The sequence below is a fragment of the Mesoplodon densirostris genome, chromosome 15 (assembly GCF_025265405.1).
Source record: "Mesoplodon densirostris isolate mMesDen1 chromosome 15, mMesDen1 primary haplotype, whole genome shotgun sequence".
Taxonomy (NCBI): domain Eukaryota; kingdom Metazoa; phylum Chordata; class Mammalia; order Artiodactyla; family Ziphiidae; genus Mesoplodon; species Mesoplodon densirostris.
In genome coordinates, this window is record NC_082675.1 from 24,938,030 (window position 1) to 24,962,754 (window position 24,725).

Sequence of the window (24,725 nt, forward strand, 5' to 3'; positions counted from 1 at the left end):
AGGAAGTACAGATTCGATCCCTGGTCATGGAGCTAAGATCCCGCAAGCCTCGCAGCATGGCCAAAAAGAAAACTCTACAAGATGAATACTCCAACCAAAAAATGGGCAAACCATATGAAGAGGTCACCTCACAGAAGAGAAAAATACACATTTATACCTGTGAAAAGCTGATCATCCTTATTAGGAAATAAATGTTACATTATATTTTAGGAAATAAATGTAACAATAACATTAAAAAAAATTCCATCACTGCAGAAACTTCTGTGGACAGCACTGACTTAGATCATTCTTCTTTTAAAACATAATGCACTTAAACATATGAATTTCTTCTAAGAACTGCTTTAGCTCTGTCCCATAAATTTTTCTGTTTTCAATATCATTCAGTTCAAATATTTTCATTTTTTCCATAGTAATTTCTCACAGGAGCTACAAGTTATTTAGAGTCAGAACCAGGACTAGGGTGAGCCTAGACCACAACATTAAAGAGGCTTGTGAAACACAGGCATGGCACGTTTGCGCTTTGGGCTCCTGGCAACCGTTACTCTGGCCCCAGCCCTGTTTGCTTCATTATATTGCTTCATTTCAAAACTTTGGGTTTTTTTCCTTAATTATCTTTCTGGTTGGTTGGTTGGTTTGTTGTTTTGTTTTGGTTTTGGCCATGCCTCAAGACTTGTGGGATCTTAGTTCCCTGACCAGGGATTGAACCCTAGCCCTCAGCAGTGAAAGCACTAAGTCCTAACCACTGGACTGCCAGGAATTCCGATATCTTTCTGTTATTGATTTGCAGCTCAATTTTCCTGCAATCAGTGGATAGTTACAAAAAGCCCTATAACTCATGTCACAATCGATGAACACGAGCTTGAGAACAAGATAAGAATGTTCACTATAACCACTGCAGTACAACAAAACACCTGGAATAGCCAAGATAATTTTCAACACCAAAGCTGGAGAACTTAAACTCCCAGATATCTGTGTTAGGGTTCTCCAGAGAAATGCAACCAATAGGATATAAAGGGATATATGAGGAGGTATGTTATGGGAATTGGCTTATGTTAAGTCCCACCATATGCTGCCTGCAAACTGAAGAACCAGGAAAGCCAGTGATATAACTCAGTCCAAATCTGAAAGCCCAAGAACCAGGAGCCTTGATGTCCAAAGGAGAGGTGGATGTCCCTTCCTTCCCCTTTGTTCTCTTAGGGATGAACCCACATCCCATCTTAGGGATCATCCACATTCTCTTGGGTGATGCCCACCCACATTGCTGAGGATTTATATTTTTGCTCAGTCTACTGATTCAAATGCTAATCTCTTCTGAAAACACCCTCACAGATATACCCAGAAATAATGTTTCACTAGCTATCTGAGCATCCCTTAGCCCAATCAAGTCAATAAAAAAAATTAACCATCACACAAACTTAGGCAGAGCCCCAGTAACTAAGAGCTATAATAATTGTGGCATTAGCACAAGACTAGAGCACTGGACAAATGGAATGGAGTCCAGAAATACATATACAGTCATCTACCTGATTTACACAGAGCTTCCACCGCAATACAGTGGCATGGTCTTTTTAGTAAATGGTGGTTGATTTGAATACACATATGAAAAAATTAAAGCTGATACTTTGATTTATCACACCATAAATAAAAAAAAATACATTTGAGCTAGATCAGACCTAACTGTGAAAAGCTATACTGTAAAATTTCCAGAAGAAAACATGAGAGGAATATGTCCTTGGCAAACAATTTCTTAAACAGAACATTCCATGAAGCACCACTCTTTGTACATATGTACACCCATGAAATCACCATCGAGGCCAAAATAAGGGACATTTTCAGGGTCCCAGAAGTTCCCTAATGCCCTTCCCAGTTGACAGTCTATAGTTTTGTTTTTTAAGAGGAGGAGCAAGACTTGAATAGGCCCTTAATAAAAGAGGGTAATATTCGAGTGGCCAATAAGCATGTGAAAAAAAAATTCTCAAAATCATTACTCATCAGGGAAATGCAGATGAAACTACAATGTGATACCACTACAAAGTCAAGAGGATAGCACTAATTGTTACTGAACAGAACTTGAGTCTGCTAGCCCGAGCGCAGTAAAGCAAATCTACTGACACCATGTTGTGATGAAGGAAAGTACTGCGTTTATTGCAAGCCATCCAAAATGGGACCAAGCAAGAACAGGCAGCTCATGCTCAAAAGACCCAAACTCTGGGATGGCTTTCAGGGAAGGGTTTTTAAATACAACGTGAGGGAGAGGGTGGCAGGGTGTGTGATTGGCTCATGCACAATTCTTATGACAATTGGTTGGTGGTGAGGTAACCAGGTTGTATTTCAGGAGTCAACATCATCAACCTTCTGGTTCCAGCTGGTCTGGGGTCTACATGCTGGTGGGCAGCATACAGTTAACTTCTTCTGTCTTCTGGGGGTTTTAGTTTCTGCAAAACAACTCAAGGATATGGCTCAGGATATTATCTGTAGCCCCTGAGGAGAAATTAAAGTTCCTTGACTTTGTTTTATGGCTAAACTATTATTGTTTTTTCTTGTTTGCTTGATTGTTTTCTTTTGTTTCTGCATTTTCTCACTTCTCTAGTTAAACTCGCTCTTTGGAACATGGGGAAGGCCTAGGACCTAAAGCTCTTCTACAAATAAGAGGCAGGGACATGGGGGTGGGGGATCTGTCCCTGGGAAGGCCCTGCAGGGTCCTGCTCAGTTATATACTGAAAAGGACTGACAGTACCAAGTATTGGAGCTGTAGAAATGGAATTCACAGTATTGTTGGTGGAAATACACATTGTTTCCATCACTTTGAAAAAGTGTTTGGCCGTGTCTACACACTAGAAAGCTAAATCTATGCAGTTTCAGAACTTCTCATATCTATATTTAGACATATAGATATAGATATCCTAAAGAAATTACTATGAAAGACAGACACACGCTCATAGCAGCTTTATGCAAAATAGCAAAATTATGAGCCTCAAAGTTCAGGAACAATAAAATGGATAAATAAACTGTGCCATATTCATTAAAGGGAATTCTACTCGGCAATGAGAAAGAATGTGCCACAGCGACACACAACAAGAATGTATCTCACTTATTTAAAAGAAAACAAAGACCAGACCAAAAAGAATCTATCGTGTGATTCTATTTACTTAAATTTAGAAACAGGAAAAACTAATCCCTGGTGGTTGAAGTCAGAAAAGTGGTTACTTTGGGAAGGAGAGGGTGACTGGGAAGGAGCATGGAGACTTCGGAGTTACTTGACAGTAGAGAGATGAAACAGGTACAATCTCAGTCACTGCAAAGCCAGACAGGTGCTGGCACTGCTTGCTGGCATCTAAGAGCCACTACGTACAGCTGGCCTAGCCTCAATTCAGCTTTTTGGGATTTCTGGAGGTGGGTAGAACATAATTTTCAGCCAGAACCCCTGCTGCAATACATCTGGAATATCTCATGCTCACAGCCATCCTCTTGGTAGTTTTTTCAGGTGACCCTCGGGATTCAGTGTTGGTCACAATCATGGATGCTGCCTCTCTTGCTCCTGGTTGACCTGAAGTTCGGATCTTGACCTCTGTTTCAGGAGGCAACCCTTCCAGTTGCTCTGGCTTTTTAAATGGTTGATGATTCTTGGTTTGGTGCTCCATTTTCTCCTTCAAAGTCAAAAACTGTAGCCGGCACTTGGAACATTGAAAGACCCTCTTGTTCCAGTGCCTCCAAGCATGATTTACGTAGGATGCCGCCACTTTGAAAATTTTGAGGCAAAACAGACAAAGCAAACTGTTCGTGTTTTCATGCCATGTTCTGAAATGTGCTTCTACATCAGCAAAGGCTGACGATCTGTAATTGCAAACCTGGCACACATAGGGCATTTCACCAGGTTTATGATTGACCTTCATGTGCTGTAAGAGAACCTGATCTGTTTCGAAGGACAATTCACAGATTTTACAGACCGCAGAGGGCTCCTGAGAAGTGTGGACGCTTTCAATGTGACACTGCAGCTGGAAGGGGGTGGGAAACTGGCGGTGGCAGTACCGGCAGGTGGTGTGGATTTCCCAGCCGTCATCCCTCTGCTTCTCAAATTCCAAATGGTTCTTCACGTGGGTCATAAACTTGATATTTTTTAGGACTTTCAAGCAGCTGAGGCACTTGAAGGCTGTGTGGGTCTTCCATTCTGGCTGCCTGTCTCCTGGATGCCGTCCGTAGTAAAAATCATCAAGTAACATGACCAGATTTCCTTTCTTGGGATCAACAGTCTTGTTTTGACTTGCTAGACTCGAAAAGTCTGTTTTTGCCAGCCTTTCCAAGCTACACGCTCCATCTGGATCCATAACATTGTAACGTGCCTGGTTATATGCATGAGCCCATGGAAATGATGCCCCATTGTGAACATGGCTTGACGAGGTTGGGACACCTTCCGGGGTCATACTCGTGTTCTTTGTAGGAAGGATACCTGGAGAGACACCAGCTAAGTCCTGTCCCCCTGCCATTCCATGGCTGACTTTAGGTCTTTTGGGATTCCCACTGTATATATTCATATCTGAAGTGGGACGTCGCTTTGAGTCACGAGGACTTTTATCCTTGCCTCCTACTGAGAATGCAGCTCCAGGTAGACAATGAGGCCATGGAGAGAGCAAATCTGAGGAATTGTGAAGCACAACTTGCAGAGAGCTCATTTTATAATCAGGTTTAGACGAAGGCTCAAAAATAATAGGACTATCTATGTCTCCCCATTCAGATTGAAAAGCCGGTGAAGTGGCTGCTGCCTTTGACATCGGGGTCCTGCAATTTGCAGGCTGCAATGTGCAAGTGGTATCTTGACTCACGTGACCCTTCTTTCTTGTTGAGGATGAGTCCCTGGTCACTCTGTTCAAAATGTTAGAAATGACCGGCTTTGAATTTGAAATCACTCTGACAAAGAGGGTTTCAGTATCTTCATTGACATGCTCCACTCCAACAAAGATCACCTCAGCACTGTCATCGTCCTCGTCTCTGGGTTTGGACCCTCCCATCTTCTTCTCTGGTCGTTCTGGTGCTTGTGCTTCCTCACACAGGAAGACGTGTGCCATTTTACAATCGCTTTTTGCTTAAAGTGGTCCCTTCTACTGCTTTCTTTTGGCAAACTCCCACCTAAAGGCAACCACATGACACGGTCAGTACAGTTGTCCCCCCAGATCCGAGTTTTTGCTCTCTGGGGTTTCAGTTAACTCTCGGTTGTTAACTGAAAATATTAAATGGAAAATTCCAGAAATAAATAAATAACTCATGGAAGTTTTAAATTGCACACCATTCTGAGGAGTGTGATGGGAGTCTCGCACCGTACTGCTTCCTCCCACCTGGGACATTGGGTTATCAGATTGATTGTCAAGATATCACAATGCTCGTGTCCAAGTCATCCTTATTTTACTTAATAATGGCCCCAAAGCACAAGCAGAGTGATGCTGGCAATTCAGATATGACAGAGAGAATCCATAAAATGCTACCTTTAGGTAAAAAGGCAAAAGTTCTCAGTTTGATTAAAAAGAAAGAAAAAAAATTGTACGCTGATGTTGCTAAGGTCTATGGTAAGAATGAATCTTCTATCTGTGAAATTGTGAAGAAGGAAACAAATCCATGTTCGTATTGCTGTCACATTTCAAACTGCAAAAGTTATGGCCTCAGTGCATGGTAAGTGCTTAGCTGAGATGGAAGAAACATTAAATTAGTACAATAATATTTTTGACACAGAGACCACATTCACAAAACTTTTATAACAGTGTATTGTTATAATTGTTCTATTTTGTTCTTAATTACTGTTGTCAATCTCTTACTGTGCTTTTATAAATTAAACTGCATCGTAGGTATGTTTGCATAGGAAAAAACATTGTGTATATAGGGTTTGATACTATCCATGGTAGCAGACATCCACTGAGGGTCTTGGAATGCATCACCTCTCCCCATCGTGGATAAGGGGGGACTATTGTATTTATTTCAAAAGACAAAATTGGTGCCTTATTTAATCATCAGCTGAAACATTGAGATAACTATTAACACCCTTATTTTATATGTGAGGAAACAGGCTCAAACCCAGTTATGTGACATGATAATTTTAAACTTACCTCTCTGGCCCCCAGCCCCCACTTTTGCCTTATCTCCCCAGGGTGGCCCCAATGCTCCCATTAAACTCTGATGGAGAGCTGACATGCACCCTTTTGCTTATAGATCTCCAATCTCACTCAGAAATGCCAACCAACATGAAACGTCCAAAAGAGCCCTAGGCTATTGCCCGGGGTGCCCCTCCCTCCCTCCACTCTGTGAGTCTGGAAGGCACCAGACCCTGTACACCGATCAAAAAAATTTTTTTTATTTTGGTTGCACTGCGTGGCATGCCGGATCTTAGTTCACCGACCAGGGATGGAACACTCGCCTCCTGCAGTGGAAGTCTTACTTAACCATTGGACCGTCAGGGAAGGCCCCGGATCAAAAATTTTTTTTTAATTCCAGAAAGATCTTAAAAGCAAAACTTGAAGTTGTCTCATGCTGGCAACTATATATATAGCATTACACTGTACTTAGAACTATTTACACAGCATCAACATTGTATTAGGTATTATAATGAATCCAGAGATGATTTAAAGCATACGGGAGGATCTACTCAGTTTATATGCAAATACTACACCATTTTATATAAGGGACTCGGGTCATCCATGGCTTTTGGTATCTTCGGGGTGGGAGTCCTGGATCCAATCTCCCATGGATACCGAGGAAGGACGGTACTTTCTCAGGACTTCTGTTGCTCCCCCTGCCTTGGATGCTCTTTCTCAGGTACCCGCATCCCAGCTCCTGACCTGCTTCAGGTCCACAGCTTCTCTGCAAGACTTCCCTGACCACGCTTTCAAAAATCACAACCTCCCCCAACTCACATGCTATATTCACCTCCGAGGCTATTTTTTAATAGCGTTTATCACCTGCCTAACACACAAGTATAAAATACATCTTGCTTCTTTTCTGTCTCCACCCACTAGTCTATGAGCTACATACATGAGGGCAGGGAGTTGTGTTTTGTTCACTGCTGTATTCTTTGTTTCTAGAGCAACATCTGGCATACCGTCAATGCTACATGTTTGCTACATAAATATAAAGTAACTGTTAGTAATATGATCATTTACCTGTACAACAGGCCCGAACCCACTAATGCCAGGCTCCCCAAGCACTTACACTTGATCTTAGCCAAAAGGCTGAGAAGTGATTTTCCAAGCATTTAATTAAATCCAAATCCTAATGATTTAACACCATCATACAAGGGAGAAAATCAGCCTGTATGTAGTTGGGTGTGGGGAGGGGTGATTAGTGAAATAAAAGTTTTGTAATGTAGTTCTCTCCCTACAATAGATTTGCTGATAGCTTCCATGCCATTAACATGTTCATTGACACTAAGGGACATTCTAATGTTGACATTTGACCATTTCTGTTATCTTGCATTTCATCAGTAGCACTTCATAAGTTTGTTTGGCTGTAAATATATATATATATATATATATATATATATATATATATATATATATATATATATCTCTCAACTGATGGCATCTTAGATTCAATGAAAAATTCTATTTCTTTTCATAAGCTGAATCCATCCTACTAAATTTACTTCACAAGTCACTAATGGGATGCTAGCTGCTTTCTATAGGCAAATGGTTTAAACAGGGATTGGCAAATTGGCTTGCCTCCTGTTTCTTTTTTTTTTTTTTTTTGCCCAGCCACCAAGCTAAGAATGTTTTTTAAGGTTTTTTTTTTAACTTTTAAGAATATATTTAATTTTTTTACTTTTTTTTTAATTTTGGGGAAAAAACCAAAGGAATATTTTGTGACATGTGAAAATTGTATGATATTCAAGTTTCAGTGTCCACAAATAAAGTTTACTGGAACACAGCCACGATCACTTGCTGTTGCTGGAGGCTGTTTTGCACTACTAGGGCAGAGTCAAGCCACTGCAAGAGACCACATGGCCCTTAATGCCTAGTTACTATCTAGCCCTTTACAGAGAAAGTTTGCAGACTCATGGCTTCAGAGAACAAAATGGAGCATACCAAACTCCGTAGCTCACCAGCTCCTGAAGTCCAGATGATTCAGTGCACTCTGAGCCCCAGCGAAGGGTGAAGCTGGAACCTCCTGGTCTCCATATCCAGGAGAGATTTCTCTCAAGTTCAGCAGCGATACTTCCTGAGTCCTGTGTCCGTGGAACTCCTACCTGGCTCTCCTCTGTGACGCTGAATCAGGAGATTCCATGCCTTTTAAAGCCCATTATGATCCAATCCCTAGTATCCAAACAGGGCTCCAAATCACGTTCCTGGACCAGTTTATCCTGATTGGATATTCAGCTAGAAACCTTTCATCCAAATTGCCAGTGAAAGGAAAGAATGTGGGTGGGGCTTCAGGGCCAGGCCCAGAAGCTGCCTTCCTGGTCCTCATGGCAGGAGTCCCCACTCCTCTCTGTCGTCCACAGGCTCACCACCTCATCTCTAATTTACCTGCATTTTAAGCTACTGGGGGTAAGCAGGGGCAGGGGAATGTGGTCCACACAGATATTCCAACAGAACCCAGGCTGAGGTCAGGAACCTGAAAGGACAGAGGTCCTTTTCCAATGCCAGAAAATTCTCCATCTGCAGAGAGCAAAACCCTGCTCTCCTCCTGTCCCTGGGGGATCCAAGGGGCAGGGCTCACTCCCAAGTGGTCTGCACTTGAAGACTCAGCACCCATGGGACTCCCGGGGTCCTCATTGTAGGTCTTCAGGCTGAAGCCCAGGAGCTTTTTCTAAGCAGGGGCTCATTCTTTCTTAAACCAGTTCCAGGGGTGACAGCTCATACCCTGGTCTCCCTCCCTCTCCCCTCCTCCCTCCCTCCTCCTCCTTCACTCTCCCTTCCCTCCTCACCACCTAGATTATATCTGAAATTTTCCCTCCCACTGCCTTTACAGCCCTCTGCATACAGATTCTTGGGGATAGGGAGGGCTTCTAACAACTCCTCACTGGCAAGAATTATTTGTATTTCCACTCCTAATGCAACAGAGTCACTGAATTAGAACAAAAATGAAGTTCACTAATGAAAGCATACTAAAGTGCCATAACTTGATATAACATCAAAAATACCCTTCTGGGACTTCCCTGGCGGTCCAGTGGTTAAGACCTCGCGCTTCCACTTCAGGGGGTGCATGTTTGATCCCTGGTTGGGGAACTAAGATCCCACATGTCATGCAGAGCAGCAAAACAAACAAACAAAAACCTTTCTTATCAAATCAACATGCTATACACCTTAAATTCACACCATATATGTCAATTATATCTCTCTGAAGCTGGAAAAATAAGTATAAATGATCTGACCATTAGAAAGAGCTCATTTTATACTTTTTAAAACGGATGGTGGTGAGTATCAAAACCCTATGCTATTTACATTCTTTTGGATATGTTCAAAAGCATGATATTAAAGGTTTTATTTCCTTTTTTTTTGGCCACGCTGCATGGCTTCCTGGTAGGATCTTAGTTCCCTGACCAGGGATTGAACCCGGGCCCTTGGCAGTGAAATCGCCACCAGTTTTATTTACTAAAAGGGCCTATTTTTATTGTACGTCAGAAGATACATCCTTTGCAGTGTTTACACTTATGATGAAAACATTTTTGATGTCAACTTAAAAATGTTTGCAAAAACTTAGGGGAAAAGAAGGAAAACTTTGACTATTTGATACGTTTATAAAGATTGCTCAAATCTGAGAATCACCTGGGACATTGTGAAACATACAGATTCCAGAGCTGCATCTCACACCTGGGAAACTCAAATTACCAGGGGCCTGGGAATCTGAATGTTCAATGTTTGCCCCATTTGATTCTGAAGTGAAGGGTGGCCCAAGGTATAAAATCCTCCAATACTTTGGAAAACATTGATCTCTCTCTCCTATGATTAAAATACCCACGAGTCCACTCCTTCAAGGGAGCCTGAGGATGGGAATTCATTTCTCTTTCATTTGACACACTGAGCACCTGCCTTGGGATGAGCATGTTATTGGTGACTCAACAAACCAATCAGGGACTTCCGTGGTGGTCCAGTGGTTAAGACTCCACACTCCCAATGCAGGGGTCCCAGGTTCGATCCCTGGTCAGGCAACTAGATCCCGCATGCCGAAACTAAAAAAAAAAAAAAAAAAGAAACATCCCGCATGCTGCAACTAAGATCTGGCACAGCCAAGTAAATGAATGAATGAATGAATGAATGAATATTAAAAAAATAATAAAAAATAAACCAATCAGAGGCTGGAGCTTGAGCTGGGTGCCTCCCCCTCCCCCCTCAGAGATTCTAGGACCCCACCTGGGATATGTAAGCAAAGCCCAGATATCAGGATTCAGTTCGGGCTGCACTTTTGAATCACCTGGATTGTATTTCTTAACCCTCAGTGAATCTAAGGAATCACCTACGCGGTCTTGTGAAAATGCACATTCTGGTCCAGCAGTTCTGGGTAGAGCCTAAGAGTCTGAGTTTCTCACAAGCTCCAGGTGATGCCCAGGCCACTTGGCCAAGGACCAAATATTAAACAGTAAATACTAGGGAGCTGTTGAAAAGAATTTATGTCCTGGTTGATTCTGCCCATCTTACTCCAAACCAACAGAATCAGTATCTTCAGAAATGGGACCAGGGAGTCTGTATTATTAAAGGTCCCAGGTCTTTCTAAGGAGCAGGTGGGGTACAAATCCCCTGCTTCAGATGATGACAGCACCTGTGCAGCATTCACCAGGTGAACCACCCCTACCATCACCACCTGTTTTGGGCTTCACTGTGTCCTGCAAAATTCATATGTCGAAGTCCTAACCCCCAGCACTTCAGAATGTAACCGTACTTGGAGATAATACCTTTAAAGAGGTGATTAAGTTAAAACGAGGTTATTAGGGTGGCTCCTAATCCGATCTGATGGGTCTCTGTATAAAAAGAGGGAGGGGCATTCCCTGGTGGTCCAGTGGTTAGGGCTCCATGCTTTCACTGCCGAGGGCCTGGGTTCAATCCCTGGTTGGGGAACCAAGATCCCAGAAGCCACACAGCGTGGCAGAAAGGGTATTGGGACACACAAGACCTCAGGGATGCTTGGACATAGAGGAACACAAGGACACAACAAGAGCACTCTCTCCATCTGCACGCCAAAGAGAGAGGCCTCAGGAGAAGCCACCCTGCCAACACCTTGATCTTGGACTTCTAGCCTCCAGAACTGGGAGAAAATAATTTCCTGTTGTTTAAGCTCTCTCCCACCTCCAGTCTGTGGTATTTGTTGTGGCCGCCCTAGCACTCTTACACTCTTCAGATCAGGAGCCCATGGAGAGGGCTCACCTCAGGTATAGGTAGGGGGTATGCAGGTGATAGCTCAGCTCCCAGGTGACTGCCGGCCATCAACAAATGCCCAACCACCCTGATTTTCCAGGAAGCAGCCTGTTCCTCTTGTGGATTACTTTCTGAAGACCACTGCTGCTAGGGGCCCCACTCAATTCTCTTTCTGGCCCCAACTCTTTTACTTCTCTCTCTAGACTGTGATGGACAGAACCTTGAGGACAGAGTGAGTCCCATTCTCATACCATCCTGAATGTGAGGGGAAGTATCTGTTTTGGCCAAGAAAAGGAAGAAAAACAAACCACAGCTGTATAACAGAATACTCTGGGACGTCCCTGGCGGTCCAGTGATAAGACTCTGTGCTTCCACAGCAGGGGACGTGAGTTCGATCCCTGGTCCAGGACCTAAGATCCCACATGCCGCACGGCGGGGCAGGAAAAAAAAAAAAGGAAATGACCTGTTCTAACCTTTCCTTCCATGGACAGCCCCATGGCCAAGTCCAACCCAGGCCCAGTGCTGTGGAGACAGCTCCCTGGGACTTGTGGTCATGATAGTGGAGTGATATGTGGTCAGCCTGATTATCTACCAACAGGGCTGGGCATCTCACACCATCTTAGAACTTTGTACCCAGGAGGAGATCAGGCCCTCAGGACCACAGGCTGTGCCTCCTGACATGCAGACCAGGACTGTGTGAAAAGTGGACTCTACTTTACAATGCGGCCCAGGAAGCACACCTGTTCCTCAGGACGCTAATCCAGATGGCCAGCCTCTACCCCTTCCTCCGCAGCCAGGGGAGAGCTTGGCTCTACCATTGTTCTCCAAGCCTTTTCCTCTTCCACTCTCCCTGGGAGAGCTTTATCTCAAGAGATTAGGGCTTTCATAATCAGTGGCAGAGCCTTCGGCTTCCTGCTGCTTCTGCTCTCAGCTCTCAGCTCTGAGTTAAATGTACGAGTGTGGCAGAGAGGGACCAAAAGGCAAGGGACCGGGACACTAAAAAATTCAATCAGTGGTGACTTATACCACCTGCTTACCCAAAGCAAGGTGATGTTAATTTCCAGGGCATTCCTAGATGAAAATTTCGGTGGCCCGTGCTAGCCACAAAAAGGGTTTAGTGGGAGCCCCCAACTCTAAAGGGTACCCCTAATGAAGGGGACTTGTTCACAGAAAAGTGCTCTGATGGGCAAGGGGAATTAGTTAAAACCTTAGCTCTGCCAGGTTGGCAGAGAACCAGGATTTGGGGGAAATTCTGTCTTTACCACATGGATTAAGGTAAAAACTCCAAATTACAGATGAATCGTGCCAAGGAGAAAAATGTCAAGTTACATCTAACGCTGAAATCCTGAAATCAGATGTGACTTTTTTTTTTTTTTTGACAATTGAGAATGGGTTTTGGTCAGCCTTTGAATAAAAATCATGTACAAGTTTTTATTAATTTAAAAACAAAACAAAATAAAACCTGTGGGGATATTAGTGGCATAAAAGCACAGTTAGACAGTGGATCCAGGGATAATGTATTGTCCCTTAGAAAATCCTTTTTTTTTTGGCCGAGCTCTGTGGCTTGAAGGATCTTAGTTCCCCAACCAGGGATTGAATCCCTGCCCCCTGCAGTGGAAACACAAAGTCCTAACCACTGGGCCACCAGGGAATTCTCAGAAACTACTTTTCAATTAAAAATCATACTTATGCAGAGTTAACAATAAAATCTGACCACGCAAAAGAGCATTCACCCACTGTACAGCAAGTCTCACTCCTGCCCCAGACCACAGGTATCTGTCTCTGTTCCCAAAATAAACTGTTGTTGAGAATTTCTCAAGTGTCCTTCCTTGCATGTTTTCCTCATCCACAAGCACACACCCCTCTTCCCCTGCTTTTATGTAAATGGTGTATATTATTTGCATACTCCGCAAATTTAAGTTGTGTTTTATTAACAATTTTACTGAGTAATTTTAACTTGGATGGGGAGAAATCGATCAGGGAGTTGGATGATTATTCTCATTTGATTTCAAATGATCAGAAGCAAACAAGAATGCATCTTCTGTGGAGGATGTGAGGGAAGGACCACAAAGGGAGGCATGAGATGCTTCGTGAACACAAAGGCATGGGCGCCCCAAATTCAAAGTTCGAAGCAACTTACAGATAAATGTCAGAGAGTGCTCTTTGGACATATCTGTGTTTTCTGGTTGTATGTTTCTGCTAGAAAAGATCCCAAGCCTTTTCCAATGTTGGCTTAAAATGCCACTAGGTCCTATCTTTACCCTGAAAAAGAACTGAGTCACTGAAAACCTCACCGGAAGCGGGAGATATTGTTGGGAATAATAATACCAATAACAGCAATTAATGTTTATTTAGCACTGACGATGAGCCGGGCCCCGTTCCTGGAGATCTATGTCTTTTATTACATTTAATCAAAGTTATGGGACTTCCCTGGTGGCATATTGGTTAAGAATCTGCCTGCCAATGCAGGGGACACCGGTTCGATCCCTGGTCTGGGAAGATCCCACATGCTGTGTCACAACTACTGAGTCTGCGCTCTAGAGCCCACAAGCCACAAGTGCTAAGCTCGCAAGCCTAGAGCCCGTGCTCCACAACAAGAGAAGCCACCACAATGAGAAGCCTGCACACTGCATTGAAGAGTAGCTGCAACTAGAGAAATCCCGCGCACAACAACGAAGACGCAACGAATCCAAAAATTAATTAATTAATTAATTTTAAAGAAAGTTATGAGAAGGAATGTATATATTATTATTATATCTAATTATTACAATATGATATACTATAGTACAGATTTTTTTTCATGGAAAGGCATTTTCTTTTAAATACTGCAGTGTGTACATGTCAATTCCAAACTCCCAATCTATCCCTCCCCCCAATCCTTCCCCCCCCCCGGTAACCATAAGCTCGTTCTCCAAGTCTGTGAGTCTCTTTCTGTTTTGTGAATAAGTGCATTTGTATCTTTTTTTTTTTTAGATTCTGCATATAAGCGATATCATATGATATTTGTCTTTCTCTCTCTGACTTATTTCACTTAGTATGATAATCTCCAGGTCCATCCATGTTGCTGCAAATGGCATTATTTTATTCTTTTTAATGGCCGAGTAATATTCCATTGTATATATGTACTACATCTTCTTTATCCACTTCTCTGTTGATGGACTTTTAAGTTGTTTCCATGTCTTGGCTATTGTAAACAGCTCTGCAATAAACATTAGGGTGCATGTATCCTTTAGAACCACGTTTTTCACTGGATATATGCCCAAGAATGGGATTGCTGGATCATAAGGTAGCTCTATTTTTAGGTTTTTGGGTTTTTTTTAGCATCTTTATTGGAGTATAATCGCTTTACAATGTTGTGTTAGTTTCTGCTGTATAACAAAGTGAATCAGCTATATGTATACATATATCCCCATATCCCCTCCCTCTTGAGCCTCCCTCCCACCCTCCCTATCCCACCCCTCTAGGGGGTCACAAAGCACAGAGCTGATCTCTCTGTGCTATGCAGCTGCTTCCCACTAGCCATCTATTTTACATTTGTTAGTGTATATAAGTCAATGCTGCTTTCTCACTTCGTCCCAGCTTACCCTTCTCCCTCCCGTGTCCTAAAGTCCATTCTCTATGTCTGTGTCTTTATTCCTGTCCTGCCCCTAGGTTCATCAGAACCATTTTTTTAGATTCCATATATATGTGTTTGCATACGGTATTTGTTTTCCTCTTTCTGACTTACTTCACTCTGTATGACAGACTCTAGTTCCATCCACCTCACTACAAATAACTCGATTTCGTTTCTTTTTATGGCTGAGTAATATTCCATTGTGTATATGTACCACATCTTCTTTATCCATTCATCTGTCAGTGGACACTTAGGTTGCTTCCATGTCCTGGCTATTGTAAATAGAGCTGCAATGAACATTGTGGTACATGACTCTTTTTAAATTATGGTTTTCTCAGGGTATATGCCCAGTAGTGGGATTGCTGGGTCATATGGTAGTTCTATTTTTAGTTTTTTAAGGACCTCCATACTGTTCTCCATAGTGGCTGTATTAATTTACATTCCCACCAACAGTGCAAGAGGGTTCCCTTTTCTCCACACCCTCTCCAGCATTTATTGTTTGCAGATTTTTTGATGATGGCCATTCTGACTGGTGTGAGGTGATACCTCATTGTAGTTTTGATTTGCATTTCTCTAACAATTAGGGATATTGAGAATCTTTTCATGTGCCTCTTGGCCATCTGAGATGTTAAGAAACTTGTTCATGATCCCAAAATAAATCGCATCCCAGGCCTGGACCTTGGCAATGGGTCTATAGATCCTGAGCTCTTAATCCCTCACATGCATCTCTCTTTCAATAAAGTCTCAAGTGTCCGGGGTCTGCCAGACATGATGCCAGGTTCTGGAGCACAGAAGTAAATGGTAATTACCTCCTTGGATCGTTATGACTATTAAATAAAATAATGCCTGCAAATAATTTTGTACTATTGTGAAACCCAGCCTTCAAGATGGCCCTTGGTGATCCCTGCACCCTTATCTTCACACCCTTGTATCGTGACCTCTCACAAGGAGCAGGGCACCAGCAGGATACTGTGGAATGCTAGTGTGTGATTTCCAAGATGAGAACACAATGGACTTTCTGCCTTGCTCTCTTGAATCACCGGCTCTGGCAGAAGCCAGCCAGCAGCCATGTCATGGGAACACTCCGGCAGCCCTCTGGGGAAGTCCACGTGGGAGGCACTGAGGCCTCCAGCCAAAAGCCAAGGGAGACAGCCATCCTGGGGGAGGATTCTCCAGCACAAGTCAAGTCTGTCAAGTCTTCAGACGAATAAGCCAATTAAGCCAGTATTTTGAGTCGATCCTCATAAGACTCTGAGCCAGAAACACCCGGCTAAGCCACAATAACTGTGCAACAGGAAACAGTTATTGTTTTAAGCCCCTACGTTTTGAGATCATTTATTTTGTAGCCACATCATTGGCCATGGGGGGTAAACTCAACCTCCAGCCGCTCTCTCCTCCCTGGAGGTCAGTGGGCTGGGACTGATTGTTTCAACCCTCTAATCACAGGATTGGCCCCACTGACAACCACCTCCCAGCCTTAGGCGCTTTCCTGAAGTCACCTCATTAACATAACAAAAGACACCTTGATCACTCTCAACACTTAGGTAATGCCAAAGGTTTTAGGAGGCAGTCAGATTTCATCTCTGTCCTGAACCGTTTTGGTCCATTTAAGGGATTGCGTGGAAGCACTTCTCTACCCGTCAACTAAAACACTGGGGGAAACTGAGCTGGAAGAAAGAAGCAAGTGGAGCTGGATCTTCACCAACGAGTTAAGTGAGGAAAATATGGGTCCATCTCCTCAAAGGAAGATAAGATATTGAATAGCCTGTGGACAAGAACAAAGCCATGCAGGTGCCCAACGGGGCCATGAGTGTGGGGAGTATGTAGAGGTCGGACCCCGGGCCCCACCGGGCACTTGTGCTTCTCACACGAGCCCCACTCTGGCGCTTTTGGGTCCACATGGCACCCACCCTGCATTTCTGCAGTTCAAAGTTTCCCATGACACAGACTCAGCGTCTCCAACTCCCCTCCAACTTTGTGTCAGCTGCAGAGTCTAGGCTATTTCTCTCAGAACCAAGTTGTATAAGCCTCCTTATTAGTACCTCATTGTTGTTTTGCATTTCTCTAATAATTAGTGATGTTGGGCATCTTTTCATGTACCTATCGGCCATCTGCATGTCTTCTTTGGAGAAATGTCTATTTAGGTCTTCTGCCCATTTTTCGATTGGGTTTTTTTTTTTTGGTTATTGAATTGTAGGAGCTGTTTGTATATTTGGGAAATTAAGCCCTTGTTGTTCGCATCATTTGCAAATATTTTCTCCCAGTCCGTAGGCTGTCTTTTCATTTTGTTTACGGTTTCCTTGGCTGTGCAAAAGTTTTGCTATGCAATAAGTTTGATTAGGTCCCATTTGTTTTTGTTTTTATTTCTATTGCTTTGGGAGACTGACCTAAGAAAACATTGGTACGAGACTTATGTCAGAGAATGTTTTGTGTGGCCTTTTTTTTTTTGCCGTGCTGCACAGTTTGCAGGATCTTAGTTCCCAGACCAGGGATGGAATCCAGGCCAAGGGCGCCGAGTCCTAATCACTGGACTGCCAGGGAACTCCCATGTCAGGCCTTCTCTTGGTCTTGTTTCTGCCCGTGGCTATTTCCCTGTGTTAGATTGCTCTCTGGCTCTTTTCTATTCAGCTTCAGCCCTCTCACATCCTATCCCTCAGCTGCCCTAACCCCCCTGCCTGTCCGACCGTGCAGCTGGGGCTGCTCCTGGGTAAATGGGTACTTCCAATCATCCCACCCTATGTACCATACTCTCCCTGCCTGCTTCCCAACAGCTGGAGAACCCACTCCCCCCCACACACACAGGGCCTCCATCCACACGGCCCCCAGCAGTCACTACCTCCCCATGCCCCATCCTTACGGATGAGCTTCCTCTCCAGCCAAACTTGACTTTCAGAACCTCACTGCATTGATACCTTATGCCTCTTTGAACATGTTGATGACAAAATCTAAATTCTAAACAAAGACTCTTGTAAGATTTCTTTCTCAAGTGTGGTCTCTGGGCCAAATAAAGTCCCAAGTGCAGGGCACCCTGCTTGAGAAGCAAGAGGCAGTGTTCACTTTTGTTTTTCTTCCTTTACTTGCACCGGGCAGCTAATAATCACCACTGTCCTATATGGGGCCATCCATGACCGGGGCAAGTGCCTTCCATAGGTTAGCCCTGTGGGTGACCTCACTGCAACATCATGAGGCCAGTGTTATTATCTGCTTTGCGGCTGAGGAATCTGGCACTGAGATCACACGATCTCTGCCTCTGTTCTTCCTCGTGGAGAACCTGCTCGTCCTGTATACTTTTCCTCATATCCCAGAGGTGCCAGCTCCCGTTCCGGAAAATATGCTCTGTAACTTAGGGATGCTTGAGGATGCTGAGACTGGGTGCGCACTGGGGAAAAGTAAGAGAGATCTTTTCCTGGCTCCCTTTTTCCCAGCACACCATCACTTATACAGATTTCTGCATTCTCTCTTCTTTCAGAAATGGCAAAGCATGTCCACAAGCTGAGGGGTCCATTTCTTGTTCTTTCTTATGGGGCATAGGGTAGGGGGCTGGAAGGGGTGGGGCAGAAGAAAAGAGGGTGCCTGCTAGGGGAAGAAGATAGAGAAGGGCCAGTGGCTGTGCGGCAGGATAAGGGATTGCTGACAGCTGGCCACACCAGATAGGCGGTGGAGGGGGGTGGAGGGGTGACAGGGGGGTCTTCCCAGAAGAAGGGCATTCTCACCCTGGTGTGACCTACCTCGGCACAGAACGATGAACTCTTTTCAATGTGGGAAACAAATAGTAAACAAATGTTATTTGTCTACGAGAGCTTACTAGTATTTTGCTAGCAGGAATTAAGATGTTTTTACAGGACACAACTAATTGGATTCAAGGGGCTGGACGCAGTGGGAAGGCGGGTATGGGCTGGTGAGTCCCAGAGGCTCCAGATGGTCTGTGGGTGGATTTTCCCCCCAGGGCTCAGGGCCTGACTTTGCACATTGAAGCCCTATCCTGGCACCATCCAGGGCCAGGGATGGAGGCTCTGTATCTGCTGGATCCACTGGGGAGGGTGCTAGAGTCCAGGGCCTGGGTGGAGTTGGCAGCGAGTGTCCCTTGGAAGAATGTTCCCTCCAGTGGTGCTCACTGTTGGACACTTAGTTCATTCCAGGCCCTGAGGATGCACCTTGTGTGCAATGATAGACTGAACAGCCGCAGAAGTAAGTGAGGAGCTAACAGGTGATCCAGAAACAAGACCAAAGGGAGGGAGAAATGGTGCTGTTAACTCTTGGGGCCGAACCTCGTCCAACCTAGGGTGCCTGGGCCTCACACATGCTGACTTCTTATTTAATCACTAACAGGAGATTACTGAGGTTTAAATGGGAGAATTACAGTCACAGATCACAGCGAACACCAGGTGATTGACACTGAGGTTCCCTTTATTTCTGACCATTTCTTTATAACCATCCACGTAGGGATAACGCCATCTACTTCTCAAGCCTGAATCCCCCTCTAGAAATTCAGATTCACATTTCTAACTCTACAAGATGCATCTCCCTGAAGATCCCATCAACCCCCCAAGTCACCATCCCCCCGGCCCGCTCTGAATCACCTTTCCTTTTCCCGCTAACAATGAACAACTGTCTGAAACTATAGCTTGTGTCTCTTCGAGACGCGCTGACGTCTGAGCAGCAGTGTCCGCGTGCCCGGGACAAAGCCTGCGGCTCGTTCACTGGGCTAGGTGGCCATGTAACAGGGGCACAGGATGGGCTCTGGGTTGTAGATGGCCCCGTCGCCACAGTGCGGACAGGGGTTGGCGCTGAACCAGACCACACTGGGCCGCCCCAACTCCTGCAGCACCTGCTTGAGCCGGGCATGCAGGTGCGCCAGGAGGCCCAGGTTGGGGGTGCCGCGCATGTCCTCATAGCTCTCCAAGGGCGCAGGGTACAGCACGTGGTTCAGCTTGCTCAGCCCCGCGGTGTGGCGCAGCAGGCTCTCCAGCACAGCCATCGAGATGGAGTTGCCGCAGAAGCTGAAGGCGATGAGCTGGGAGCAGTGGCTCAGGGCGGGCAGGAGGGCGCTGAACTGGGAGTCCACGATGCCACACTCATCCAGGTTCAGGTCCTGGAGGGTGGCCGAGGCCTTCTCGATCAGGACCCGAAGGGGCTCGGAGCTTATGCTGGTCAGGTTGACCCCGCTAAGGTCCAGATACTTCAGCTGGCTGACACTCGGGCACTGCGACAGATGCATCAGGTCTGCCTCCGAAATCACGCAGTTGGTAATCGACAAGGCCTCCAGGGGGTTCTTCAGACACCTGGAGAGAGACAGAGCAGTCAGTCCTGGGAGGATGGAGGTGGTGGGTGGAGGAATGTGGGGTGGCCCAGGCCTCAAGGGAAGAGAGGCCCATTTCACCAGATCCCAGTCTTCCGGAGGATGCTGCATGGTCAAAGGAGAGGTGTCAGGTCAGCCCAAGGTTGAGCGGGGTCCTTCCCCATCCCTTATCTGCCGTGTGACGGGGTCAAGGGAAGGAATCCTCAAGTGCTCCCTGTGCTCACCCGTCAAGTGGGGGACGACATACTCCTGCCAGGTGTTGTGAGCACAGGTAAGGTAACAATGGCAGGTGCCCACCGGGGAGCCTGACCCCATGCTAACCCTGGTCACTGTATCAGCCACAAACCATCCCTCACTTTCCACAGCTCTTTTTTTGTTGTTGTCCTTGTTGCATGAACACGTTTATTCCTAGTGCTTTGAGTTTGCAGTTGCCAGAAAGGAACTCAATCCAACTCTTTCACACAAATAAATCGGGCTTCATTCTCTCATCTTTCATCATTGTGTTCCAGGTAAAGCTATGATTCTATTTTAAGAATGAAGAACAAATTTCTAGAAGAAATAATTTGAAGAATTCCTATATAATCAGAAGAAGCCTTAGAAGCAAATAATAATTGTAATTTGGACTCGAGATTGGAGCCACTTCAATAATGATATTCATTTGATTTTTTGTTTCTCTTCTTTGGACTATTTAGGAGCAATAACTGCTTAATGTCCTGATGGACTCCACAATTCTTCACTCCTGCTCCCTCCCTGTCATCTCCAGAATAACCCATTTCCCACATCACACCTCACCTGGAGCCTAAAGCAATCAGGGACAGACAGGAAAGTGGGATAGGTGGGAGGGACAGGCTCACGTGGACCAGCTGCTCAGCACAGAGCTTCTGATTTGAAACCTCACGTTGGATGGGCTTTCCCCTGGTTAATGTCCTCCTGCTTAGTTATTTTCCATCATCTCAGCTTAGACATCACTCTTTCAGGAAGAATTCCCAAAGCACCCTCACCTGGCCCAAAGCCCCCATGATGCAGATTCCCAGCAAAGAGCCCACTTTGACAGGCATCTAACTGAAGCCACACCTCTGATCCTAACCTGGGAGGGTATGTGACAAGATGCTGGGGGATGGAGTGGTGGCATCGTGTGGACCTCTGAGTGGCCTGTGCACCCTGGCACCATCCATGGCAGGCAGACAGTAGATAGACACCCCACGGGTAACGAAACGAGAGAGGCCTGCCCTGGTCTGCAGAGAGACAGTGCCACGCCTCACCTGAGCACCTGGTCCAGGCGGCCCTCAAGGAAGGAGATGGAGTCCAGGTAGAGTTCCTGCAGGTGCTGCAGGCTGGGAAACTGGGCGCTGAGCTGGCTGACGCAGTACTTCTCCTCGTCGGGGGCGGCATGCGGCGTCATGTGGATGTGGGAGAGGAGCAGCCGGTGTAGGTTGACCATCTGGCCCAGGTACGGCGCGAACGTGCCCAGGGTGGCCAGCTTCCAGGTGCAGTTCACCTCCAGGCCCTGGACAGAGTCGAGCTGCACCAACTTCAGGATCTTCCTGATGTTCTGCATCGACATGGTGAAGACCCTCAGCTTCTGACAGCACAGGAGGAGTGAGCCCCTCCTCTGCTCGACCTTCTTCAGGAGGTAGCTGAGGGACGCGTCGGGGGTGCCCTCCTTGAGGTACAGGTCTATGAGCACCTCCACGGGGGCCCAGGTCTGCTTCGGCCACGCCCTTGCACCTTCCACCTGGCACCTCTTCCTCACGGGCTGGGCCACCTCAGGCTCCAACAGCGAGCACACACCAGCCCTGGTGCCGGACCACACGGTCCAGAAGTCCTGGTGGGCATTCAGGCGCAAATCCAGCACCTGCAGCTTCCACCGCCTGTGGGACAATGGGAGACACGCTGAGCTGTGCGGAGACCCACAGGGACCAGGACCGCACGGCTCAGAACCCAGGCAAGGGTGCTACACCCCAGACACCAGCTGCTCCTCGAGCTTCCGGGGCCCCTCCTGGTCCCCATTTTAAGTGCCATGAGGAGGGGGTGGGCCCATGTACCTTTTGTCACTTCTGCACCTTAAGTAGCCCTGCACACCCGAAAGCCTATTCCCAGAGTGGCCCAGACACGGCCCCAAGGCCTCCCCGTGGCCCCGCACTGCCCCTGATGCCAGCTGCGTCTTGCTCAGACCCCCAGGCCCCACCCGCCTGCCAGGTTGCCCTCACCTGGGGCGGACCTCCTGGGCAAGCAGGACGTCCAGGCCATCGATGGCAGCTTTGAAGGTCTCCAGGTGAGGCTTGTGCTCCTTCATCAGGGCCCCCAGTGGGAGGCAGGGGAAGGGCCAGGCCTGCACCATCGCCTTCAGGGCCTGGCTGCGCATCCCAGCAAAGGCCGCGGAGAACAGGGGTGGGAAGAGCTCAGCGGGCAGCTCCTCCAGAGCGGCGATGGCCAAGGCCTCATCCCTCAGCAGGCTCTGGCTGGCCAGTTCCAGGAGTTTCGGCGGGGACTGGATGTCCATCCTAAAGAGTCTTCTCCAGAATGAGTACTGGAGGGACACCAGAGAGCAAGGAGTGGGTCCTTCTCGGGCCAAGGACCGGCGACCCTACCGTCCCTCCACCCTCTAGGGGACCCAATGCAGGGCCAAAGACACCCCTCTGGCCACAAAGCCACAGCTCTGGCCCTGCCGGCGCCAGGCCCCAATGAGGGGACAAGGTGACCTCTCGCCCCATCCCATATCCACCCACTGCTGCATTTAATCCCAGCCCCTCTGACAGGTGGGTACCTAGAAGCCTGACAGCTGACCCCACCCTCTCGGGAGAAAAGCTTCTGATTATCACTCAAGGACTGAAATCAACAGGAATAAGGAGTTTAGCCCAACATGGCCTCTTCCTAAACTCCAACAAATAATCCAGATGGGAAAGATGGAGGAGCACCGCACAGTGGGTACTGTTACCCCATTTAAAAATCTTTAAAACAGGGCTTCCCGGGTGGTGCAGTGGTTGAGAGTCTGCCTGCCGACGCAGGGGACACGGGTTCGTGCCCCGGTCCGGGAAGATCCCACGTGCCGCACAGCGGCTGGGCCCGTGAGCCATGGCTGTTGGGCCTGCGCGTCCGGAGCCCGTGCTCCGCAACGGGAGAGGCCACAACAGTGAGAGGCCCACGTACCGCAAAAAAAAAAAAAAAAAATTTAAATCAGAAACCATAAAGCAGCATGAAAGTATCTGATAGCATGTGATGTTAGAGATTAAGAAAAGAAAAAAACAAACTGATTCCAAGATGTACCTACAAGTATTATTATCACGATTTAGTTCAGAGGAGCAAAGGGCTCACATTTAGAACAAAGCCTCCACTCTTTAAAATATTCTATGGAATTTTTTTTATTCCATGGAATTAAAAAAAAAACTTTTCATTTCTAAAACGGAAACACACCAAAAAAGCCCTTTAAACTAGTAAAAATCACAAAACCATAAATGATATGAACTATAATTACTGGTCACAAAACAAATATGTAAAATGTCATCCAAAAATTCCAACTAATTATATGTCTTACATCAAAAAAAAGAAAAAAAATCTATTTGGTTAAGAAATACTGTAACTGTCTATAAGAGTGGCACAAACCAGAGCAGAAATCAAAATGTTTGGGATTAAGGCAAAACTTCACGTAGAAGCAAAAGCAAAGCCTGCTACTGCAAATGTGTACAGAAGGCTAAGAAAAATTCTCTACAGGACCTTGGCCTGCATGGCCTGTCCTGTGGAGACCCTGGCTGGGGCAGTGGTCAGGGCCCGAGGCCCCAGACGCCAGGGCGGGTATGGTGCAAGGGGCAATATGCTCAGGCCTCTGAGTCCCTCCTCTGGCTCCTGAGAAGCCATGATAGGCCTTCCTGGTCACACTTTTCAGATGCCAGCTGAAATTTCCATTTCCAATAGAAAGTGGAAACTTATTACTGGAAATCCATCCAGCTAACGCTGATCTGACTTTCTCGTTACACACAAGTGATAGGATCCTCTGTCCACTCATGAAAGCACAAGATAAAAGAAGAAAACCAACCTGAAAGTATACTTTTTGGGGGAGTATGGGCCACATCAAAATTACCCAAATGTCTGAGTTAAGACAGCTTTGTGCAGACCTAGTGGTGTCACCACAAAAGAAAAAGAAATATAGCAAAATTCCTGAGAATCACACAGTCACTTATACGTAACCTAAAACCGCAAAATGTGTGCCCGTTCATGGGGGAACAGAGGTAACACTGAGGGATGGTGGGTCCTCCAGATTTTGAGGGTTGAGGCTTCTCCAAAGGAGGTCAGGTCAAAATTACAACTAGGAGCTGGCTGGGAAGAGGGAGGGGCTGGGCGTTTGTAATGAGACCAAGGAAATTACCCAAGACGAGGTAAAGTGTGTTTTGTTTGGAGGAATTCAGAGACTTTTGTCAGGATGGGCTTGAGAAATTGCCAGCAGGAGTGGCTATGGGGGGACCTGGTGGATCCCTTAAACCCAAGG

The 24,725-nt window shown here is 46.1% G+C and overlaps 2 protein-coding genes across 2 annotated transcripts; both read right to left on the minus strand.

Moving 5' to 3' along the window:
• Positions 1–3,370: 3,370 nt before the first annotated feature.
• LOC132502946 (zinc finger protein 280A-like) lies at positions 3,371–8,149 on the minus strand. The gene is given in 3 exon segments (XM_060119246.1): positions 3,371–3,400; positions 3,402–5,124; positions 8,081–8,149. Coding segments are annotated over 2 exon segments (1,692 nt in total). The 5' UTR covers positions 5,064–5,124; positions 8,081–8,149.
• Positions 8,150–19,648: 11,499 nt separating this feature from the next.
• On the minus strand, positions 19,649–24,314 carry PRAME (PRAME nuclear receptor transcriptional regulator). The gene is made up of 4 exons (XM_060118335.1): positions 24,276–24,314; positions 22,453–22,772; positions 21,505–22,113; positions 19,649–20,225 (listed from the first exon to the last, which is right to left on the minus strand). The coding sequence occupies exons 1-4, from the start codon at positions 24,309–24,311 to the stop codon at positions 19,649–19,651; spliced, it is 1,542 nt and encodes a 513-aa protein (XP_059974318.1). The 5' UTR covers positions 24,312–24,314.
• Between the last annotated feature and the right edge of the window lie 411 nt (positions 24,315–24,725).